This window comes from Delphinus delphis, chromosome 6 (genome assembly GCF_949987515.2).
Source record: "Delphinus delphis chromosome 6, mDelDel1.2, whole genome shotgun sequence".
Taxonomy (NCBI): domain Eukaryota; kingdom Metazoa; phylum Chordata; class Mammalia; order Artiodactyla; family Delphinidae; genus Delphinus; species Delphinus delphis.
The window spans coordinates 34,880,380-34,902,396 of NC_082688.1; the positions used below are offsets into that span (position 1 = coordinate 34,880,380).

The following is a 22,017-nucleotide window of genomic DNA, read 5'->3' on the forward strand; positions in this document are numbered from 1 at the left end:
GACTTCATTTCCTTCTGCCGTCTGAGCACCCCTTGTCGGGTCGACATCTGAGGCTCCAGCCTCTCAGCTCCATGGGGGCTGCTCCCATGGTCAAGCCCCCAGGGTGGTCCCCCAGACCACAGTAGAGCCTCCCCGGCCGTTGTTGGGTTCCCTGCCCAGCATGACCTCCTGCTCCAGGATGTAGGACTCCATCACCACCACTTGCTCTCCTCTCCAGCCTGCCCTTGAGGGCAGAGCTTCGAGAAAGGCAGGTGTGTGCCGCCCGGGGCACTGCTCTGCTGACCAGGGCCCTGGGTTCCTGGCTGCCTGCTCCCGTGACTCTGCACCTCTCTGAGCTGCCAGGTGGGTGTGAGGGCTGGAGAAGGGGGAGTACAGAAGAAAGAGAGGTGGGGGTCAGGCAGACCGGCACAGGGGTAGCTGACTGACTCCAGGCAGACAGTGATGGCAGGAAGGGGTGGAGTGAGGAGGGGTTTTGACATGGGCCTTGGGAAGTGAGGAGGGTTGAGGCAGTTGGGGATGGGCAGGGTAAGGAGCTGCCCATTCTGAGGAAACAGCAGCCCAGGAGGACAGAAGCTGCCTACTTTCCAATCCACAGTTTTCAATATATCCCATCACTAACTCCTCCCCATCTCCCCAGGATAGAGGCAGCTCTGTGCAGCAGAAGACATGGGCTCTGGATCAGTCTGGATTGGGCTCTTGAACCCCAGCTCTACCACTTACTAGCAGGGTGGCCTTGGACAAAGGGACTTAACATCTCTGAGCCTCAATTTCCTCATCTATAAAATGGGTTTTACAGAGGTATTCCTGAAGAGATGATATACGTGAAGTGCTTGGCATGTGCCCAGCAGGCATTAAGTGAGTGTGGTAGCCCACTGTCTTTGTTACAGACTTTGGAGAGCCATGGGTTATTGAGGAAAGAGCTTGGTGTGGTCCAGAGCCTTGAGAATTGTCTGGATCTGTCCATGCCCGCAGCTACTCCCCTTTATGGTGGTGGGATTTTAGAATTTATGTAGGCTGCAACTTGAGAAAATCCTGCCTTGTTATGACTGAGACTCAAATCACAGGGCTAGAGTCAAATCCAGACTGCCCTTGTTCTGGCTGTGTGACCTTGGGTGAGTCACTTAACCTCCCTGATCTCCCAGTTCTTGATCAGTACCTGAAGATGATGACCACTTCAACAGGCATTCCTTTCTGTCCCCCTCACTGTCCTGCTGACCCCTATCTCTCCCTCCACATCTTCAGACATTATGAGTCGATTACAAGAGCCAGAACCTGGTCCAGGACAGTAGCTCTCGTACATTAAGTACACTTGAGCAGAAATCTTGGGATTTAGGGAACAGAAAGAGACCTTTTACATCACCTGGCCCAATGCCCTGTACAGGTGGAGAAACTGAGACCAGAAAGAGGAAGAAGCTTGTTTGCCTCCTGGCTTCCCATGCAGGCCCTGTTTTCTGGCAGCATTTGCATTGGCCTGAGACAAAGGGCAGGCAGGGGAGAGGGGCCGTCTGCCTCTTTGCTCTCACTACACAGAGGATTTCACATCCTTTCAGGACTGATGGAGGGAAAATGAACTTTCTGTTCAATTAGTGTGCGACGTGTTTTCTCCTTCTAAAAGGTTTAAAGGAAGTGGTGCAATTAGGAGCTCCTCCAACGCCCCGTGCAGGAGACTAAATGAAAACAGTGAACTTCAGAGACAGAGGTTCGCAGAAACCCCGTCTGACCGTGGAGGTGTCTGGAAGGCAGATGGGGGTGAAGCGCTGGCTGCTGAGGAGGCTGCAACAGCTCAGCGAAGGACTAGGGCAGTGGGAGTAGAACAGAGGCCGTGTCCTGGTAGAACTGAAGAGGGTGAGAAACAGCGAGAAGTCAGGGGCCTCATCCAGATTCCTGAACAGCTGGGTGAGTGGTGGCACCACCAGCTGCAACATGGACCTGGAATGGTTTTGAAAAACCCAGGAAACTCGTCCTAACTCAGCTGCCCAAAACCAGAGGCAAGGGGTGCCCACACTCACACTGCCAACCCATTGTCCAGAGCACCCACCAGCCTGGCAGTGCCCAGCGTGCCTGCTGATGGGCTGGGTTTTCCCTTCCTGACTTGCTGCATCTCCCCTCCCAGCCAAGCACACGGCATTGCCCTTTGCTCCCCCGAGAGCTCCCTGGTCCCCTCCAGAGTCAGAGCCACCCTGATTACATTTCCAGCTGCTTTTTAATTATCTCATATCAGCCCCCATAAATCTCTCCGTAAGGCTCGCCTGCCGTGGGAGGCGTTCCAACTGTTGCCAGGAAGCCTCTTGTGCCCTGGGACAGCTTCCCTTCTGAGGCACTGGGTGGTCTCTTCAAATGAGAAAAATATTTCTTTCCAATCACATTTCTAACATCTTGTTAATAGGACTTATTTAATAATACTTTTGCAAAAGCCATCTGGGAATGGCTTGATTGAGAGGGCATGTGGGGTGCAGCAAGGACAGGCCATGGTGACAGATACAGACCTTGTATCTGCCATCAGCAGATACAGCAACATGGAGAAAGATGCAGTCAGGGACCAGAGGACCAGGGCCTGAATCACTGCTTCCACCAGCCAGGAGGGTCACCCAGCAAGTTATTTCACGTCTCTGAGCCTCAGCCCCGAGGCTCAGGGAGACAGCGGAAGGGAAAGCTCTTAGTAAACCCTGAGTGTCTGTATGAATGCAGGTGGTGTTATTTACAGAGCCTTGTGCTTTCCCCGGGGGAGTATTGGGGGTCTTACTTTGCTAACAGCTAGGTAAATAACTCAAAGCCCTGCCCCCCCGCCCCCCCCCCCCCCGCCCGCCCAGAGGCATTTGGCGGGGCTGGAAGCAACCAGCTTCATTCAGTAAAATCCCAAGGTTTCCTGTTCCCCATACCTTCAGGCCCTTGCAGCCAGAAGGCTCTTGAATCATCCAGGTCAATACCCTGGCTTTCGGATGAGAGAAACAGGCACAGGAAGGGAAAAGGACCTTCCCAAGGTCCCGCAGCGAGTTGCTGGCAGAGCCCAGATGTCTCAACGCCCATCCCAGGGTTATTACCCTTCTGAGCCCATAACACTATATTTTCTCTCCCATTTTCTCCATAAACATTCTTGGTATTTGCGGCAGATTTATACAATCGGATGTCAGATTTTATAGCTCTCGTCTTTGCTCCCACAGTTCAAACGCTAAAGCTATAAAAATGATATTTTGCTGTGTATGAGTGTGGGTGTGTCACACTCACACGTGCACACACTTCCATTTTGTGCCTCGAATCTGCCCTTTTCTGAATGAAATTGGGTCATTTGTAGAGACGTGGATGGATCTAGAGACTATCGTACAGAGTGAAGTAAGTCAGAAAGAGAAAAACAAATATCGTATATTAATGCATATATGTGGAACCTAGAAAAATGGTACAGATGAACCGGTTTGCAGGGCAGAAATAGAGACACAGATGTAGAGAACAAACGTATGGACACCAAGGGGGGAAAGTGGCGGGGGGTGGGGGTGCGGTGGTGGTGGGATGAATTGGGAGATTGGGATTGACGTGTATACACTAATATGTATAAAATAGATAACTAATAACCCGCTGTATAAAAAATTAAATTCAAAAAAAACCCTACGTTTTTCTGGGCAGCCCTCCCCCAGTGAGCAGCCCCCATCCTCCTTCCAGCTAAGGGTGCTTTCTGCCACTTTTAATACCTTTTTTTTAAGGATTGTTTCACCTAGGAGGAATATCAGAAACAACTGGTTTTGGCAAAGCTGGCTTATTAGAAATGTTTTAATTAGAACTTTTTTTCTTTCTCTATTTTCCTTTTGAAAATCTACACGCTGCTCACGGCCCTGAGCGGCTTGAGGATCAGCCTGTCACATTCTCAGCACAGACTTTCAGGGCAGGGGCAACAGTTCAGCAGTGAGGTGTCACTGCTGCGTTCCTACCAGGCACCAGGCCTTTGACTGGATGGGGAGACAGAGGCACATCAGAGTCTAAGCTTGTAGTCCAGGCATGGGGACAAGAATAGGTGACTACTGTGATGGAGGGAGGTGTAGCAGAGAATGAGTAAGGGAGGAAGAAAGTGAGTCTGACTGGGGGCATCTCAGAAGGCTTCCTGGAGGAGGTAGCATGTGAGCAGGGCCTAGGACGATAATAATGTATTGGGAAGTAACAGAAAGGTAGAAGGATGATTAGGTTTGGTATTAGAGGAGAGGTCTCTGCAGTGTCCCCTCTCCCTGTGGTGCTAACTCCCTGTGGTGCCAACTTTTCAATTGTCCCCTCCACATAAGCCCCCCGTGGCCCAGGTGACTAATAATATTGTGGACGTAGATGTACCTTGTAAACTCTGAAGTCCTAGTCAGCTCTCTCTCTGTCTCCCTACAGCTTCTGCATCTCTGGTCCTTTATCTTTTCCACAATTCCTTCCCACCCCCCAACTTGCCAAAGAGTAGCCACATGCCCCTCATTTCCACCTGACACTAAAGGTGTGTACCCCACCCTAGCTGAACACAGCCTCCCAAGGGAAAATGCATTTACACGGTGCTGGGCAGGCGCTTTGCAGTCCCTGGTACCTGGTGTTAGAAATTGAAGAGGCTTCTGCAGCGTATCCTCTGAGGCAGGTAGAATTGTGCCAGTAACAATGATTAAAAACTTGGGGGGGGCAGTATATGAGTTCTGACACAAGTGATGTTGAAACCACTGAGGCGGCAAATGCATGAGGTGGTGTGTGCTGGGCACACCCACCTTTCAGATTCACGGTCTCCCAATGGGAGCATAATCCCGTTTTGAGTTCAGATTTTCAGGCTAGAAAAATACTTTCTCCTGTCCTCAGTTGTTCCAGTCTTACCCCCTAAAAATCTTCTGTGATGAAACAAGGGTTGACTTTTACTTTTGTGGAAGTTGTGCTTTTAAAAAGCAATCAGTTCCAATAGTAAGTAACTTTTGGGAACTCAATTACTTGCAGCCATGCTGAAAAAAACTGTAATTAACGTGGTCAAACCCTAGCCAAATAATAAAATGAAAGCTTTGTTGTGTATCAAGGCAGAAATCAATTTCATTAGGGAGCAAAGAGCCAGAGATTTAATTTTGAGAAAACTCTCCACCCTGTGGACAGAGGTTGTCAAGAAGCTGCCAGAATGAATGCCCAACATGAGAGGATTCGCCCTCCAGAGCCCAGATTACTAAGGGCTGGCAGTGACCTTTCAGAATTACATTTGCAAACCTTCCAATTGTGGCCACAGCCAGTGGGGCTTTTGCTTCTTAATGTTCTTGGACTGGTGCCCCTTTTGGTTTGGTCAAGAGGTGCATGTTGTCTGCACCCACTGACACTTGCATGCCAATGAGATCCTGTCCCTTGGGATGGGGAGGAGGAAGAAGACAGAGGTGGACTCTGGAGGTCGGAAGACACCAGAAAGGAGTTCAGCGAAGGCTCAGAGTGTCCACATGGTGATGGAGTCGTGTCCAGACAGCAGGGCTAATAGCCAAGTGGGACATACCCACTGGGGACACTGTCCGTTTGCAGGCCAGCATGTGTATGAGAGATTGTGAGCAGCAGGGGGGACCAGGACGAGAGAGGACAGCTGGAGAGGAACAGCCTCAGGTCTGCGCCTGCTTCTGTATTCCGCTCTCCAGGGGGCCTTCCCACGGCAGGCAGAGCAGCTGTGACCTGCTGGAATGTGCTAAGTCACATTTCAGCTCAGAACATAGAAGGACTTTCTCATGGTCAGAGCCATCAAAGGTTGGAAAAAGTTGTACCTGTAAGGAGTAAGCTCCCCAACACGGGATAAGCCACAAAAGCTGAACATTAGATGTGAATATGGACTTTGCATCATCAGATAGAACGGTGGTTTTCAAACTTGAATGTGCGTCGGAATCTCTTGAAGAGCATATTAAAAAGCTGATTCAGGTTCCAGAGAGGCCCAGGGAGTCGCAGGCTTAGCAAATCCCCAGGAACTTTGATGTAGGCATTTTGGGGCACATTTGTAGAAACTCTGTATTTGAGAAACCTGCACTCCTTTTCCAACCCTGAAACTCTGGGATGTCTGTAATGAAGTTCAGTCCTTTTGTTTAATATCTGAATAGTCATTCCTTCTTCATTGCATGGTGTGAGCACCTATGTGCTAAGTTTCAAAGGTTTAGCAGTTTGTGGGACCTCAGTGGTCACCTAGTTCTCTCCCTTTGTTGTATAGATAGATGGGGAAACTGAGGCCCAAGAGGACAGGAGCCAGGGCTGGGACCAGGTCCCTGACATCCAGTTCAGAGCTCTTTTCACTTGCTTTCAGTGACTTTAAGGACTATCATAAAGTCCACCCCATTTCACAGATGAAGAAACTGAGGCCCAGATCCCCAAGGACTGTTGGGAGCTTTTCCACTGAAAACCACCATCACCATCATTCACATGATGTGCAAAAGGCCCTTGGCCAGGGTGTCTGGGTGGCTTAGAGTCAACTGTGTGCCTTTGAAATTTCAGGGAGGAAGAACGGACCCTCAGGTTAGAGGAAGGACCACTGAGCAAGTAGGTCTGTTTTAGCTTTCAGTTTTTAAAGGCCCTCCTGGATTTTTCCTTCTTTACTTGTTTGAGTAAAACTGTGAGTTGGATCAGGTGCTTTGTGGGCGAGTCCCCTTCTTTGCTGTGCTAATGAATCGGTTGGTCAGTTAGCAAGGGACGCCCCAGCCAGGAAGGGAGTTGGGTCTGGAGGATAGTGAGGGTAAGCACTGTGCTTTAAGGACAAGGATGAGAATTGGGGTTGGGGGGGATTGCTGCCTTCTTCCCCCTCCCTGCACGTCCACCTCCACCTTCCACCTTGTCACAGGCATTGCTGCCTACTCTGAGCATACAGAGGCTATGGGTAGTGCCCAAGAATCCCCTACAGCGAATGGCACAGGGGCGGGGTAGGGGGGAAAGGGGCACATTCTGGATTCACTGGAGAATGGGAGCAAACCTCCACCCCTTTCTGGGCCTTAATGTCGTCTGTAAAATAAGAGCAGGGAAACACATGGTCTCAAAAGCCTCTGCTTGGTGTCTGGTCTATCTCGGAAATGTTGAATACGGAGCAATACACACAGTACTGCCATAAACCAGTATTTTTTAAGCAGAGAAGCCTCTTTCCTCATCATTCCCATTCTGTTTTCATGTGGACCCTGCTGTGTAACAATGTGCTTTTGAGAGTGTTGGGAAATACCACTCCATGTTTGGGAAAGTCGATCTCAGGGTCATAAACACCATGCCCATAGTCACCCAGCGACAGAGCTAGGACCAGAACCCAGGCCTGCCACCCCAGCCAGGCAGGCAGCCCAGCTGGAGGATGTGGTCCTGCTGCCAACGTGGCCATGAATGGCAGACCAGGCAGACAGGGAGACACGCTCGGTGCTCAGCACGGAGCCAGCAAGGCAAACCAGATGGGCAGCAACTTCTACTCAGGCTCCTGCAGTGCAGGTGGGGACAAAGCCGTGTCAGAACCCCTAGAGCCTTAGCACCTGCCAAACTTGCTCATGCACCATCCAGCTCGGATCTCAGGATGGTTCTTACGGGTGGGCAGTGAAAACTCCATCCCGCAGATGAGGAAACTGAGGCTCAGAGAGAGGCACAGCTCGGAGTGGCAGAAGGGGACTCAGACCCAGGTCTGGGTCCCGCTGGGTCTGCAGGTGGTGGTCCCTTTGCCCTTGTCTTGCTGCCCTCATCCCGGAGTACTCCCCTCATCTCACTCTCCAGCCTCACCTGGCTCAACCCCAGGTTTCCAGCTCCCCTTTTGCTATAAAAGCCCCTGCGCCCCTGGCAGCTGGCGCTTACCCTTAGGGCTGCCTTTGCCCAGTCCCTGTTCTGGATCTTCCTTCAGGTACCGTGTGTTCCCCCTGCACCTGCTGGTTGGTGGTGAAGTGGGAGTTGGTCCTTGGAAACAGCCTGGAGCCCTTTGGCAAATTCTGTGTTGTGTCTTAAGCCCTTAAATAAGGAGCCGGATGACTAACCTTTATCAGGTGTTCATGCTTCCTTCACACAGGCATTCTCACTTCTCCCTCACAACTACTGTGAGGGTGGACTCTTCGTTACTCCCATTTCACAGATGAAGGATTTGAGGCATGGGTGACCAGTGAGCTGCCACTGTTGAAATTTGGGGCTGGATTATTCTATGCTGTGGGGTTGTCCTGTGCAGCATCCCTGACCTCCACCTGTAGATGCCAGCAGCTCCCCTGTCTCCAGACATTGTCAGATTCCTCCAGGAGGGAGGTAAACTCGCCCCAGTTGAGAACCAGTGCTCCAAGAAGAGTATGGGTGGAGAGAGGCTTGTCCTAGTAGAAGGAAACCCCCCTCTACCCCACCCCAGGCCTGAATGCATTCTGTCCATCCCGTTGGCACAGATGTTAAGAAGCCTTGCTTTTGCCACTGTGCTGTCCTCAAGCCCGGGGATTCCCTGTACCTGCATGAGGATAGCCGTCCTGCCCTGCCTTAGTCCTCCTGGCCGAGGCTGGCACACCCTCCACACCACTGTGATGTCTCTCATTAGCTTGAAAACTTCAGCACTGGAGGAACCCCCTCTACCTTTTCCAGACGGGGATGCTGAGGCCCAGGGAGAGGGGACCTGCCCAGCCAATGACATCAGTGGGATCAGAGTTTGAACCCAGGCATCTGACTTCAGTTCAGCCACCACCATCAACCCCACGTGCTTCAAACACAAAAGGGTCTTCGTGTTCCTGGAAGAGTCCTCTTTCCCCTTCCTAAAGCTCTGAAACATTTCATGTCATCCCTCCCCCTGCCTCCACCTCTCCCCTTGCAGTTTTCATGTGCATTTGCTGGAGCCTGAGGACTGCTAGGAACACCGACCAGAGAGACTGCAAAAGTCATCCAGCCTGCCCCCATGCATCATTACCCTCCCACTTACACGCCCCCAGTGATGGGAGGCTCACTCCCTCAGCTGTCAGTCTGGATCATTAATATCTTCCTGCCTGGCACTTTGTTAGTCTACTCCTGGGAAAATTGCCCCAGATCAGTTCATTTTGACCTATGCTGCCTTGCGTGGCACAAAACAAGCTTATGCGTCTCCATGTTTGCCGCGAGATGCATCTGCCGGCTCTCCTGCCTGGAGGTGGCTTTTCGTCACGAATTACTGGAGGCCCTCTCCCTGAGCCACCACCTTAGAGCTTGAGAAATGCCCGGGCTTCCTGGGGAGGCTCATCACTGCCAGTGTGCTTATTGAAAGTCTAATTATTTGGTTGTAAATCAAGTTGTTTGGCTCAGCGGTGTTCACATTTAGATGTTTGTTCACCATAACTTGGCGCGTGTGTCTTTGGCTTGTCCCCTTGAAGGCTATTTCGGAAGGCAGTGGGTGGCATGTGACCTCATAAGCCCCTTCCCGCAGCTCCTCAACCCCTAGAACATCTCAGCTGGAAAGGGCTTCCATGCCCCTCACCCCATGCATTGCACAGTTGGAGAACCCCGACACACAGCTAGAAGGACTCACGCCCTGGTCCCCTGGTTCAGAAAGCCCTGGTGTCCTCTCACTGTGACTCAGGCAGGTTGCTTCTCCCTCTGGCCCTTGGTGTTCTCGTGTGTGCAGTGGGTGTCTTGCAGATAATGCCAGCCCTCCCAGCTTCTTTGTGAAGCCACAGGTTGGTCCAGTCCGACGGCAGCGGTGGCAATCACATTGTACATGTTTGTTCTGCCAGGCTCCCAGGACCTGTGCTGGTAGTTCTCAGCACGTGCAGATGCCAGCCTGACATCCTCAGGAGATGTCAACCAGGTACCTTTCCCCTGAAGGCCCCCATCACTTGAGATCTGGGTATTTTTTTCCCACAGCGGGCCCAGGGCTCTCCTCAGAACATGCTTCTCTGCAGGCACTCATGAGTGTTTCTGGAGTGGCTTGTTTCACAGATGTGGCGAGGAGTTTCTCTGTAGACACTTACCCAGCAAAATATCCCATCTCCCAGGAGGTCAAAGAGCAGACGTCCTGAATCAGAGCCATCTGCTTGCAGAGGCAGCATTGCCGAGCAGGGGGCGGGGTTATGGCAGGAAGTACCTGTTTTGTAGGCCCCTAGGTGGCCATGGAGGCAGGAGGTATCTTGCCATGGTCACCCTCCAGGCTGGCTCCCTTGGGATGCTCCCTCACCCAAGATCACAGCAGATCAGCATTAGAGCCGGGCCTAGAACGCACCTGTGCCCAGTTAATTCGATACAAACGTCCGTGTCCATCTCCACTCCGACTTGGGTGCACACTTCTGGGGTCAGAAGGACCTGATGGGCTGGTCTCATGCCCTCTCCACGCTGATCACAAGACCTGTGCTCCGAGAGCTCTGAGGGTGAATTCTGGTTGCTCTTGTCATGCTCATGGAGAGCAGGCAACACCTCCCTCCCCTGAGAATCATCCTGCAACCAATTGTTGAGGGCATTCAGGTGCCCAATTTCATCCTTCCTCTTCTCTTAACCGATCTGGCCTCAGGAATCTTTGCACAATGTAAGATTCAACTTTTTAATTAAAATAACCCACAAGAAGAGGAAGAGGGCTTCCCTAGTGGCGCAGTGGTTGAGAGTCTGCCTGCCGATGCGGGGGACACGGGTTCGTGCCCCGGTCCGGGAAGATCCCACATGCCGCGGAGCGGCTGGGAGCCTGTGCTCCGCAACGGGAGAGGCCACAACAATGAGAGGCCCACGTACCGCAAAAAAAAAAAAAAAAAAGAAGAAGAAGAAGAGGAAGAGATACAGCCACTTTGAGATCTGCTGGGCCCCAGAGCGGGGAGGGCCTGGGCCCTCAGGAAGATGTGGTTTTAGGAGGGAACTTGTGTCACATTCGTTTTATTTATCTAGGCCTGGGCAGGGGGCACTGGCTGGCTCTGTACCCTTGAATCATTTCTTGTAGAATCCCAAGGAAAGAAAAAGGTTTGACCCATTCTTCTCTGTGGCTTGTGGCTTCCCTCAAGTGAGACTTCTCTTTCCAATTTGAGAGGCAGGTGCCTTTGTACCCCCTGCAGAGGTGACCCTCTAGGTTCTCCCCATGGCTCTGCCCCTCACTAAGCTGGCTCCTCCTGGGACCAATGCTGACCAGGCAGAGCAGCCACTGTGCCTGGCCTTGAAAGAGGCAGCTTCTACCCAGCTTCTACTCAGGGGCCTGGTGGAGTCGCCACCATCCTGCCCTCTGGAGCTTACAGTCCAGAGAGGAAGATGCTCGGGGCCTCATTTCCTTGGCTCAAAATAGACACTCACTAGATAGCTGCCGGATGGATGGATGGATAGATGAATGGAGTGCTCGGCTATGCGCCAGACATGTGCTGAGGGCCCAAAGGGGAATAAGGCTTGACCTGCTGAGAAACGTCCCAGTGAACAGAGTTCCCGACCTCAGGAGCTCACAGAGCTGCAGGGACCTGGACACCTGGATCCGTCTGGTTGGGTGGCTGAGCAGGGGAAGATGAGGCTGCAGTGGTAGTGTCAGGGCCCTGAATGCTTACCACAGGCTTCAAAGTCAGACAGACACAGTGAAATCCTGGTCCCACCGTGTCCCATGGGACAAGGCACACAACCTCCTTCAGCCTCAGTTTCCCCATCAGTAAACAACGGTAGTCACACCAAGCAACTTATCAACCTTGCTGTGGGCTTAAATGAGGTCACGTGTAGCAGTGGCTCAGCTCAGTGCCTGGTGCACAGTGGGGTTCGAGCATTCATTCTGCAGTGGCAGTGGGGAGCCCTGGACGGTTTCGAGCTGAGGGACAGTGTTCTGGGGCATCTCAGTGAAGAGAGCAGCTCCCCAACCACCTTTCAGTAGAGGGAAACCAGAGATCACCTCTGTGTGTGGTTTCCTGTAACCAGGTCCTACATGCTAGTCCCCAAGGGCAATTTCCTTGCCTTCTCCTGCATAAATATTATATGCAAGTATTTTTAAGTCACTTCATTGTGAAAAGAAGCGATTTAACATAACTATTACCCAAGATTCTTCATGAAATATGCATCAAGCAATTAGGTCTAAAAGCAAGAGGTGAGGCCTCGCACCCTGTTCGGGCCAGCAGCTGCAGGCTGAGTGATGTTTTATTAAAGCCCGTGATTATGAGACAAGGTGGGGTCTGTTATTAGGCCCAGCGCGCCAGGCACGTTTGATAATCCTGGTGATGAGGACGTGCTTTTTGTGATGATAATGAGCCATTTGAACGCCCTGACAGCCACAGCACCCCCAGCCTCTACCAGCCTTACAAGACTCATTAGTCAGGTCACCCACTGGAGACACCCCTAATTGTGACTTAGCTCTTGCAAGATGTCCTATCAAAGGAGACAGGGCTGACACGGGAGCTTGGCAGGCGGTGGCCTGTCTGAGCTCCCCGGGGACCCATGCCTTCTCAGAAGCAATGATGGGAGGTGGCCCGGGACCCGGCCCACCTGGTCCTGGACGCGTGGGCCCCAGGTTCTTGCCATAACCACAGCTTACCTTGCTGTGTGCCCCGAGCCAGAGTGCTGCTCTCTCTGACCTGTTTCCTCCAGGGTACCCCAAGAGGGTGAAACGAGATGGTCCCCAGGTTGCTTCCTGCTCCAACAGCAGTGTCCAGAGCACCGCAGCATCCCTGGGCATGCTGGTTATCTGATGCACCCTCTCTTCTCCCTGGAAAATTTAATCCTTTCTCTTATTGTGCTGGATGTCGTCTTCTGAGTAGAGTTGGGAGTCTTTTTTTCTTTTTTTTAAATATAAATTTATTTATTTATTTATTTTGGCTGCATTGGGTCTTCGTTGACGCTTGCGGGCTTTCTCTGGTTGTGGCGAGCGGGGGCTACTCTTCATTACGGTGCGTGGGCTTCTCGTTGCGGTGGCTTCTCTTGTTGCAGAGCACGGGCTCTAGGCGCACGGGCTTCAGTAGTCGCGGCATGTGGGCTCAGTAGTTGTGGCGCACGGGCTTAGTTGCTCCGCAGCATGTGGGATCTTCCCGGACCAGGGCTTGAACCCGTATCCGCTGCATTGGCAGGCAGATTCTTAACCACTGTGCCACCAGGGAAGCCCCCAAGTTGGGAGTCTTTAAAGCCATCCCTGGCAGCTGTTTTTAAATCTTCAACTGTTATTAGGTGGCACCTTGCTCGTGGGGACCTTGTGACCCATCAGGGTGTATCACTGCCGCACACCCTGTAGCTATGTGTTGACGAGGCTCTGCCTGACCTTTGCATAAGTCCGGGTTTGATAGATTATCTCAGAAGGAAATCCTGCTTACCTCGCAGGGCCCACCAACTCCGTGTGATGGTCCCTCCATGGTTGGGGACTCTGCCGGTCAGGACACACTGTCTCCAATCCCCAGGATGGCCTTTCACTGCTAGCCCCTGTGCTGCTCTGACCCATCATCAGCCCTGCAGGGTGGGTGTCGTGGGGACTGAGGCTTGGAGTCAAGGAGTCACTTGTTCAGGCTCTGATGCCTCTCGCCCACCACGCGCCTGGCCTCACATGGAGTGTTGGGGGCTAACTAGGGCTCTCTCCTGGAGCTGGACAGCACTGAGGTCAGGAGCGTGGGCTCTGGGAAAGGCCCACCAGGGAAGGAAGCAGCATCGCCACTGCTGATTGCTGTGGGACCCTGGGTCAGCCACCTCCCATCTGAGTCTCAGTGCTTAGCACATGGCCTGGCTCACAGGAAGTACCCAGGACACATCAGCCTGAGGGCCATCCGGACCAGTACCCTGTGACAGCGGCACTCCGTGGGCAGCAGTGGAAGGGAGTGGGGCATGAAGCTGCCTCGACCCCTTCCTGCAGGAAGCCCTCACCGTGTGGGCAGCAGATTATGCTCATACACATGGAATCCAGGACCTTAGGCCCAGAAGCACCCTCAGAGGCCATCCAGTTAGTCTCCCCATGGATCCAGTGGGGGCAGGGAATGAGCCCAGTACGGCCCAAGGAGAGCCTCAGGTCCAGAGAACCAGAGGGTGCAGTGCGTGAGCCCAGGGGGAAGGGCCGTTCCTGCCAGGGCTGCAGGGTGAGGGCCAGCTCTCCCTCTGCCGGGAATGGTCAGGCCCTGGACTCAGGGGTCACGGGCCTGAGTTCTCTGCCTTGGGCTCCGAACTTTGTAACCGCCTGCCCCCTCAGTACAGCCCAGCTCAGGGTTATAAACTAGTGTGTACTGAAATACGAGCGTCAGAAGAACAAACAGTGGGCCTGGAGAGTCAGGAGGGACTGCAGGAAGGTACCAGCGGCTGCCTGTGCCTGTTGAGGTGGAGGCGTTAGTGTGGAGTTCCTAATATCTGGTGACCTCGCAAGCCCTCAGCCTGGGAACAGAGGAGCTTCAGCTTCTGTCTCTGGCTCTGTCCTCTGTTACCACCATCCCTGCCCACTTCCCTCACTGAATATTTTAAGAAAAACTGGTGTGAAAATACCCCATTAACCCGTATGAGTTATTTCCTTTAACCTCCTTAGAAATTAAATCAGCTCCCCCTGCAACTTCGTACCTGCAGTGCCATCAGAGCTTTGGCGTTCAGACCAGCTCACAACAGGTTGCTGTGATCTAACACATCCTGCGCTTTGCAGCCCCAGCTGTAGACTGTGGTACATAAAGCCCAAAATATCACCCCACACAGAGGGCATGACATGTCCAAGGCCACACACACCCGCCCATGTCACTCACCTGCAGCTCCAGCTCTGCTGTCTCCCGTACACACCCCTTCTCCAAGGCAAGGCTGAGCACGTGGCCTCCAAGAATGCAAAGCTTTTTAACTGTCCCCGGTTTTCTTAGCCACACAATTTCAGCCCTGCATTCAAGCAATTACAGCCCTTTCCAGGCCAGCACAGATTTGCCATCTCTCCATGGATGTGGGTAGCAGGTAGCGGAGTCTTCACTCAGAGGGAGTTGCACGTTTTTTCACTTAAGGCACGCACCAGTTCCTTTCTAACAGCTTAAGCAAGTGTGCCTCCTGCTTCTAGATGTGACAAGGCAATTCTCCAATGAAATGACCCTTCACTGAGGAGCAGAAAATGCCACAGGCTGTGTAATTAGAACATTGTCAGCCTTAAAAAATCTTGATTTAAATTTCAGTTCTTTACAGGAATTATTCTCTCTTGAAACATAATTGCACTCCGAACGATTTCCTTTAAGCTAAGGGTGACATCTCTAAATACGTTATTATGAGCAGCTGTATTGCTCAGTGCTTGCACTTCATTAAGCATTTGCTCTGCCCATTTGAAAATGGTCCTGGAGTCCAAATTGACGCATTAATAGAGCAGGCGCCGGTAAGCGTGTGGAACCCGGTCCTGGATGGAAGAGATGTGGGAACAGCTGAAGCAAGAAGAATCAAAGCTCAGAAGGACTACAAACTGCAAACCTGTGTCCACACGGAGCTCTCGGCCTTGCCTGGGGTGGGCCTGGTCTCCTAGGAGCCGGGCCTCTAGGGCTGCTCACAAGTTATCGGTGCCCAAGGATGGGCTCTGGAGAAGGCGCAGGAGGTCAGAGCCCCAGCTTTCTCACTAAGTGACACACCCTCAGTAAATTTGGACTGTGCTTTGGAAACCAAGCATCCACAAGTGTGGTGGCTAAATCTTGGAGCTGAGTGAGCAGGGAAAGGGCAGCCTGAGCACAGGCAGGTTGATGGAGGGGTTAGTGACCCGATGTGGCCAGAGTCCTGGGTGGGAGGCGGGAGAGGTCTGCTAGGGCCGGGTGGAAACAACACCCCACCCAGCATGCTGGTGCAGCTGGCAAGCCGCGAGGGTCACAGACATAGGGCTCTGCTCTGACCTCCGAGGAACCCACCCACTACCCATTTCGGAGGATGCCGAGCATGCCTGCGCACTCCTCTGGAGCTCTCAGGGGAATTGAGAAGATGGACAAGTAATCACAGTTCAGGAAGGCAAGTGCTGATGGAGGCGTTATATCCTCGGTGCAGCTGGAAGAAGGAAGGAGCTCTGCCAGTGGGAACCTGGAAGACTTCCTGACAGAGGAAACACTACACCTGGGCCTTGGAGAAGGAGGCAGGCAGGGTTTACTGAGCAGAGAGAGGAAGTGCAGACAGGAGAGTGCCTGCGTTGGGGCAAAGCCGGGGAGCACACATTCTCCCTAGATTCTATTGGCTTAAACTAGTCACGTGACTACAGTGGATACAAGGGAGGCTGGGAAATGTAGTCCCTGGCTTGGCAGTTCCATAGTGCTGAAGAGAGAGCATCAGTTTTTGGAAAACAGCTCGCCTGTCATCCTGCCACACTCTGTTTCCTAATCTGTAAAGTGGGGGTGATGACCCCTGTCCTGCCTACTTGTCAGGGCATTGGGGACTTAAACATTGTGCCTGCCAGGCAAGGCTTAAATTTTCATCTGCATCAGTAATAGGAAGAGGGGCCAAGTTTGGGGGTTTCTTTGTTTTCCTGAGGAAGTCCCTCAAAGCTCCCGAGGTCGAAAGACTCTCCTGCAGTGTTTGCTGCTGATTCCCTGTCTGCTGCTGGGATTGAGGGGGCTCTTAGGTGCAGCTGCATTTCAGCCGGTCCTGGGCTCTGTTCCTGGCTGGGAGAGGTGCAGCTCAAGTCTGCTTCTTGGCTGGGATCTCTTCTGTCCCGGGCAGCAAGGAATCTTCACACCTTAGCAGGAATATGGCCAGAGGGAGAGTTCTCTCGGATAATGAGTGTGAATTCGTGACACACCTCGGTTCAGAGCAAAAGTGAGTAGCTCTATGGGAATTGCTTTCCTGATTGATCTTGGGCCTTCGTCACTCTGCACATCCTAATAATCTCTGCGCTTTGTTCACAGGAGCAACCAGGGCTTCATGCACATGAAACTGGCCAAAACCAAAGAGAAATACGTCCTGGGTCAGAACAGCCCCCCGTTCGACAGTGTCCCAGAAGTCATCCACTACTACACCACCAGAAAGCTGCCCATCAAAGGGGCCGAGCACTTGTCCCTCCTCTACCCCGTGGCTGTGCGGACCCTGTGAGCCCCTCCCTGCCCTGCGACAGGGCCCAGACGTGGAGGAGCCGGTGGCCCCTGCCGACCCGCCCGGCCGCTGTTGCCAGCCGTGTCCAGTTTGTGTCGTGTGTATGGTACTAGCACACCACTGCATGTCTCTAGAATGCTGTTGCCACTCATGGGGGCTGGAGAAGGCCTGGATAAAGACTGAGGGACGGCCAGCCCGCCACCGCAGCCCCCTCCCCCAACCCCTCTTCGAGTTTCTGTGAATTAAAATATTTGCAAATCCAAAGAGATGCCTTCCAGGATGAACAAAGGAGAGCAGCTCCGAGGGGCGGGGCGGGAGCTCCCGGGGTTGCGGCTCTTTGTTCTCCAGCAGTCAGGAATTCACACCTGTGTGCGGGGTGCAGTTTTCCCACCGGGGCCCCGCTGGTGCTGGGAGCCAAATGCTGGTGCTTTGAGAGCCCTGAAGGCCCTGGGAATCCCGCCTCCCCTCTGGTGTGTGTGTGTCAGCGTGTGTGTGCGAGTGTGAGCACATATGTGGGAGAACATGGCCACACACAGATATAAGCCCACTAATCCACTTTTAGTCATTCAGTGTAATCATTAGGAGATCTCCAAGGAATCATTGTGCGGTCAAAAAAAGGATTCAATTATTTATGAATAGGCTGTGTAAATAAAATAGTCATTTAATATATATTCTTATCCCTTTTTTTAATATACTGCAGTGGGTCTCTGGGGGGGCCAGTGCTTACCTGCGGGTTTCGTCCCCAGAGCAAGGTGTGTCCCCTCTGGGCACGCGGGAAGGAGGCAGAGCCCCCAGCTCAGGGCTGAGGCAGCCGCTGGGGCAGAGGGATTTGCTTTGCCCCCTGAGAGTCAAGCTGCAGGAAGGGGCATTCAGGCTCCAGCAATGGTAGCCTCAATTGTTGACTCAGCACCCACGCTCCCCCTTCTGCCTACAGCAATGCAGTGATGGCAGGTCTGTGTTAACCCCTCAGGTGCACAGCACCCAGCAGTGCACAAAGGGCTCTCCCCATTAACTGGGGTCACTGCTACCCTGTGAGGCATTTAACATGTGGGGAAAAGGAGGCTCAGAGAGGGAAAGTAGCTTGTCTAAGTTAACACAGCCCATAAGCAGAGGATGCTCTAGAGCCAGTGCTTTGGCTCTACATGGCCTTGCTGTCACCCTGGGAGAAGGCAAATCCTGAGCTCTCAGGGGACATGGAGCCGGAGCTCCTGGTCGTCCGCACTGCCTCCACACAGACAAGAACACCCGCACACACACTCCCACACTCCACCCCTATCTAGCCCCTGCCCTTGACAGGAGCGGGAGTCTTGCTCACATAGCGCAGACCCTCAGTGAGATTGCTGTTACTCAGTTCCCCTTCCTTTCCCCCCCACCCACCTACCACCGCACCATGCATGTTAAATGCAGTGGAAGAAAGAGAAGAATCCCACCCAGCAGAATGAAAGGCATGGCTTCCATCCACTGAAGGAGGTGCAAGGGATCCAGAGAGAGCACAAGTGTCAGCGCCTTCGCCAAGCACACGTCAGTCTGCCTGCCAGTGGTCTGAGCACAATGGAATTTCGGTGACCATCGTCCCCAGCAGGAGGGGGCTGAACCGAGTTTGAACATCACCAGCGCTGCCAGGCCTTCCACGATGCTTCAGACTCACCGTTCACATTAGAGACAGAGGCCCAGCGAGGAGAGAGGACTTGCCCCGGCCGCCTGTCAAGCCAGGGCAGGGCAGGACTAGAATCCGTGCCCCTGTAGGTGGCTGCTGTGGACTTTAGTGGGTTGTGGCCAAAGCTGTTTCCTTGGCATCTGCTTCCTGCCCAGTCCAGCTCTTGGGTCGGCCTCCCGAGTCCTCGTCTCAGTCCGGGCAGCCCGAGACCCTCCCATCCATGGATCCCACAGGCCCGTCCACCTCATGGTTGCCTCGTGGCCTGTGGCCTGGGTCTAGTCTCCAAAGCCTCAGTCCTGACCTTTTACCCGCTTTGCGTTTTCCGAAACATCCTTTAAGGCAGGAGTACCTGGAATGGTTCACGCTTTCCTCTTTATTTATTTATTTTTCTGGTGAGTGAGAAGATGAGTGAGGAGTTGACACTTATCCAAACAGAGGTGCCGAAGGAGACTGGATCCCAAGGATCCAGTTAGACGTTGGGGACGAGGAAGGCAGCCCGTGGAGCCGGGGGTGGGGTGGATTTTGCATTAGTGCCTCGTCCTCCAGCAAGTGCAGATTCCCACAGGGCCCTTCCTGAGGCTGTAGGTGGGGCAGTGCAGGAGCCCACGACCCTTCTCAGTGGACAGTCTTCAGAGCAGACCTCTCCTCAGAAGAGGCTCTGCCTGTGGTCTGAGGAAAACCGAGGCTGCTTCGCCCTTTGGTCTTGCCTTTGCTCTTTTAAGGGATTCCTGGGCCCTCCCTCCTTCCCCTGCCTTCGTCTTCCTGAAGTTTCCCTGGGAGGCCCAACCGGCAGCTCCCCATGGGGACTGAGGCCGGCAGAGGAGCCAGCTTACAGGATGGGAGCTGCTAAAAGGAATTTTTTTCCTTAATTTTATGAACCTCTCCCTCTTCTTCCTCTAATTGTGACCGTTTCCTCTGTCGGCGTGTATTCATGTTTTCTTGGACATCTAACAATTGAAACAGCTTTTCCCTTTCAGAAACACTCACATTCAGGTTACTGGCGTTGGTTGGGGTTTTGTTTTGGCTTTTTTTTTTTTTTTCATCTGCTGCCAATTAATGGGGGAAAAAATGAGCTGGATTTCTTTGAGGGAAAAAAAAAAGCTCCCTGCCGCACAATATCTCGCCTCAGCATTTTGTCTCAGAACACAACCTCTAGCCCCTAACAGGCTGCGTTGCTCAGAGCCACAGGACTGTCGGGCTTTTTCCCTTCTTTCCCTCCGTCGCTGGCTTCATTATTGACCATAATGCCCCGACCACTTCAGCAGTAATGTCCTTGAGCACTGAGGAGTCAGGGCCTTTTGGGCAGTGCCCCGCCCGCCCCAGAACAAGATGACAGCCCAGAAAGAAAGGAGGCTTTGTGGGGAGAGATGGCCCACCTGCCTGTCAGGAGAGAGGCTCACAGAGCACCTCTTCTAAAGAAAATGGTGAAAAGGCTCCTCTTCAGGAAACTCAGCCAATCCCAGCTGAGCTGTGCCTCCCCTCCCAGGGCAGTTCCAGGCTGGTGCCCCTCAGTGGCCAGTGGGTTAGCAGAGGGGAATCATGATGTAACTTCCAGGAAGGGCCTGGCATCAACAGGTGGCGCCCTTGGCAGACGCTCTGCTTCTCCTACAGTCACAGGACCCGGAGATTGCCTTTTTAAGATTTGGAACACCGAGCTCTGGCTGGCTTCAGGGAAGTGCTTGCTGTCACTTGACCAAGGGCCCAGCAGGGACAGACATCCGGGCTTACCATGTGCTCTCACAGGCCCCAGGGACAGTGCGTGCAAAAGTGGGCAGACAGGGCAGGCTGGCGTTTGGAGTTGGCCCGTCGATGCTCATGAAGGGTCCTGGCTGGATCAGATGGTCATCCATCCAGCAAACCGATACCTTCCAGAATCGATTACCAGCAAAGACAAATGGGGCAAGTTGTCCGGTGGAGCCAGCACAGCCCAGGGCTGTAGATGCAGGAGCACCTTCCAGAACCCCCCAGAGACCCACTCAGGTATCCCCTAGGCACTGACAGCCCCCAGCCCCTCCCCTCTCCTCAGGGCTGTTGTGTCACCGCCAGGAGCCTTGGGGCTGCCACCTACTGCGAAAAAGTGTCCCGTAAAGATCTACTGATACAATAATTCTGTGCGATCATCTGTATAATGTATATTTAATGTGAAGCTTTTAATATACAAGTGTCTTGTTTAAATGTACCTCACTGAGCACGCATGTTTTATTTCCTTAAAATGCAAACGTGTGCCCCAGGATCTAGTTTGATTGCCGCCTTCTCGCAGAAGCTGAAGTTCTGCCATCATCCCCCAAAGGTGGATCTTACAAGAGGAAGGAACCTTCCTGCTTCCTAATTAGGAGGAAGCTAGAGCCCTAGTGAGCTTGTTAAATGGAAACACATTAATTTGTTCAGCAAACATTTGTTGAGTGCCTACCCATCCTTGGGCCTGGTGGATACAGAGGAGAATAGGACCCAACCCCTACCCTCAGGAAGTTTCCAGTGTGGCGGAAAAACAAACAGGCAACTACACGTGATGTAATGACAGGGGCCGTGCACGCCCAGTTGAGGGGGAGTTGAGAATCTGCTTGCAGCTGAGGAACGAGTTGGGCCTTAGCGGATGAGTGAGGAGCCTGGAAGCCTGGTGTTCCCGGCAGAGGTAACAGGTGGGGGGATGATCGGGGGAGTCAAATAGGCCTGGTGTGGCACAGCCTGCATGGTAGGAGATGGCAAGGTCTCTGGGCCTCCAAAGGCTTCATCCGGTGGAGGCAGAAGAACAGAACAGGGCAAGGGGAGGGGCGTTCATCCCCTTGTGGCAGGAAGCCATTTTTGGTCTCCCTGAAGACTAGGAGATGCTGGCCTGTTTCCTGGAGAGCGGCAGGCAGGGCGTGACGGGCACACTGTTTCCCATTGTGTGCCCTCATGCCATCATCATGATGATGTCCTTATGCAGCCTGAGCAGGACGGTCTGCAGCCCAAGCCCCTTCCTCACACACAGGTCGGCACCTGAGGAGGCATAGGGACCCCCGGCTCGCCTGGAAGCCTGCTCTGGAATGGAGGCCGACCCCCACCTGGCCCTGGAGGAACTCACTGCCTCTCCCTCTCTCCCAAGGTTGTGGCCCGCTGTGCCCCAGTGGGCCTCTTCCTCCCCCACTACCCCCAAGTCTCAGGCTTCGATTCCATATTCCAGTGACCCAGACAGAATCCATACCTCCAACTCCTAAGCCCCTCAGAGCACACCCCCCACCACAGCGCACACACACACACACATGCACACACACACACACACACGCACACACACGCACACACACACACACACACACACACACACACACACACACACGGCTCCCTGTTCAAGGGACGGCAAAGCCCTGGCATGTTCCTGGGCCCACCAGGCCGATGCCAGTGCTCTGTGACCAGGAATATTTCCTGAAGAGAGGAGAAAAATGTCTCTAGTGGTCACTTTTATGTTTGGGACAGTTTTTTATTTCCGTTTTGGTTCAATTTAACAAACACGGAGCATGAAACAGGGCCTGGAACGAGCTGGTGACCTGGAGCAG

The 22,017-nt window shown here is 53.1% G+C and overlaps 1 protein-coding gene across 2 annotated transcripts in view; it reads left to right on the plus strand.

Annotated features, from left to right (window-relative positions):
* SHB (SH2 domain containing adaptor protein B) overlaps positions 1 to 21,638 on the plus strand; it is a 137,425-nt gene extending 115,787 nt beyond the window's left edge. The window contains exons 8-9 of one of the 2 annotated variants that reach the window (XM_060014482.1): positions 16,480 to 16,554; positions 16,644 to 21,638. In XM_060014482.1, the coding sequence (XP_059870465.1) occupies positions 16,480 to 16,554; positions 16,644 to 16,827 (259 nt within the window). In that variant the 3' untranslated portion in view covers positions 16,828 to 21,638. The remainder of the gene's footprint in view (positions 1 to 16,479; positions 16,555 to 16,643) is intronic. The other variant, XM_060014481.2, reaches the window with a different exon arrangement.
* The last annotated feature ends 379 nt before the right edge of the window (positions 21,639 to 22,017 follow it).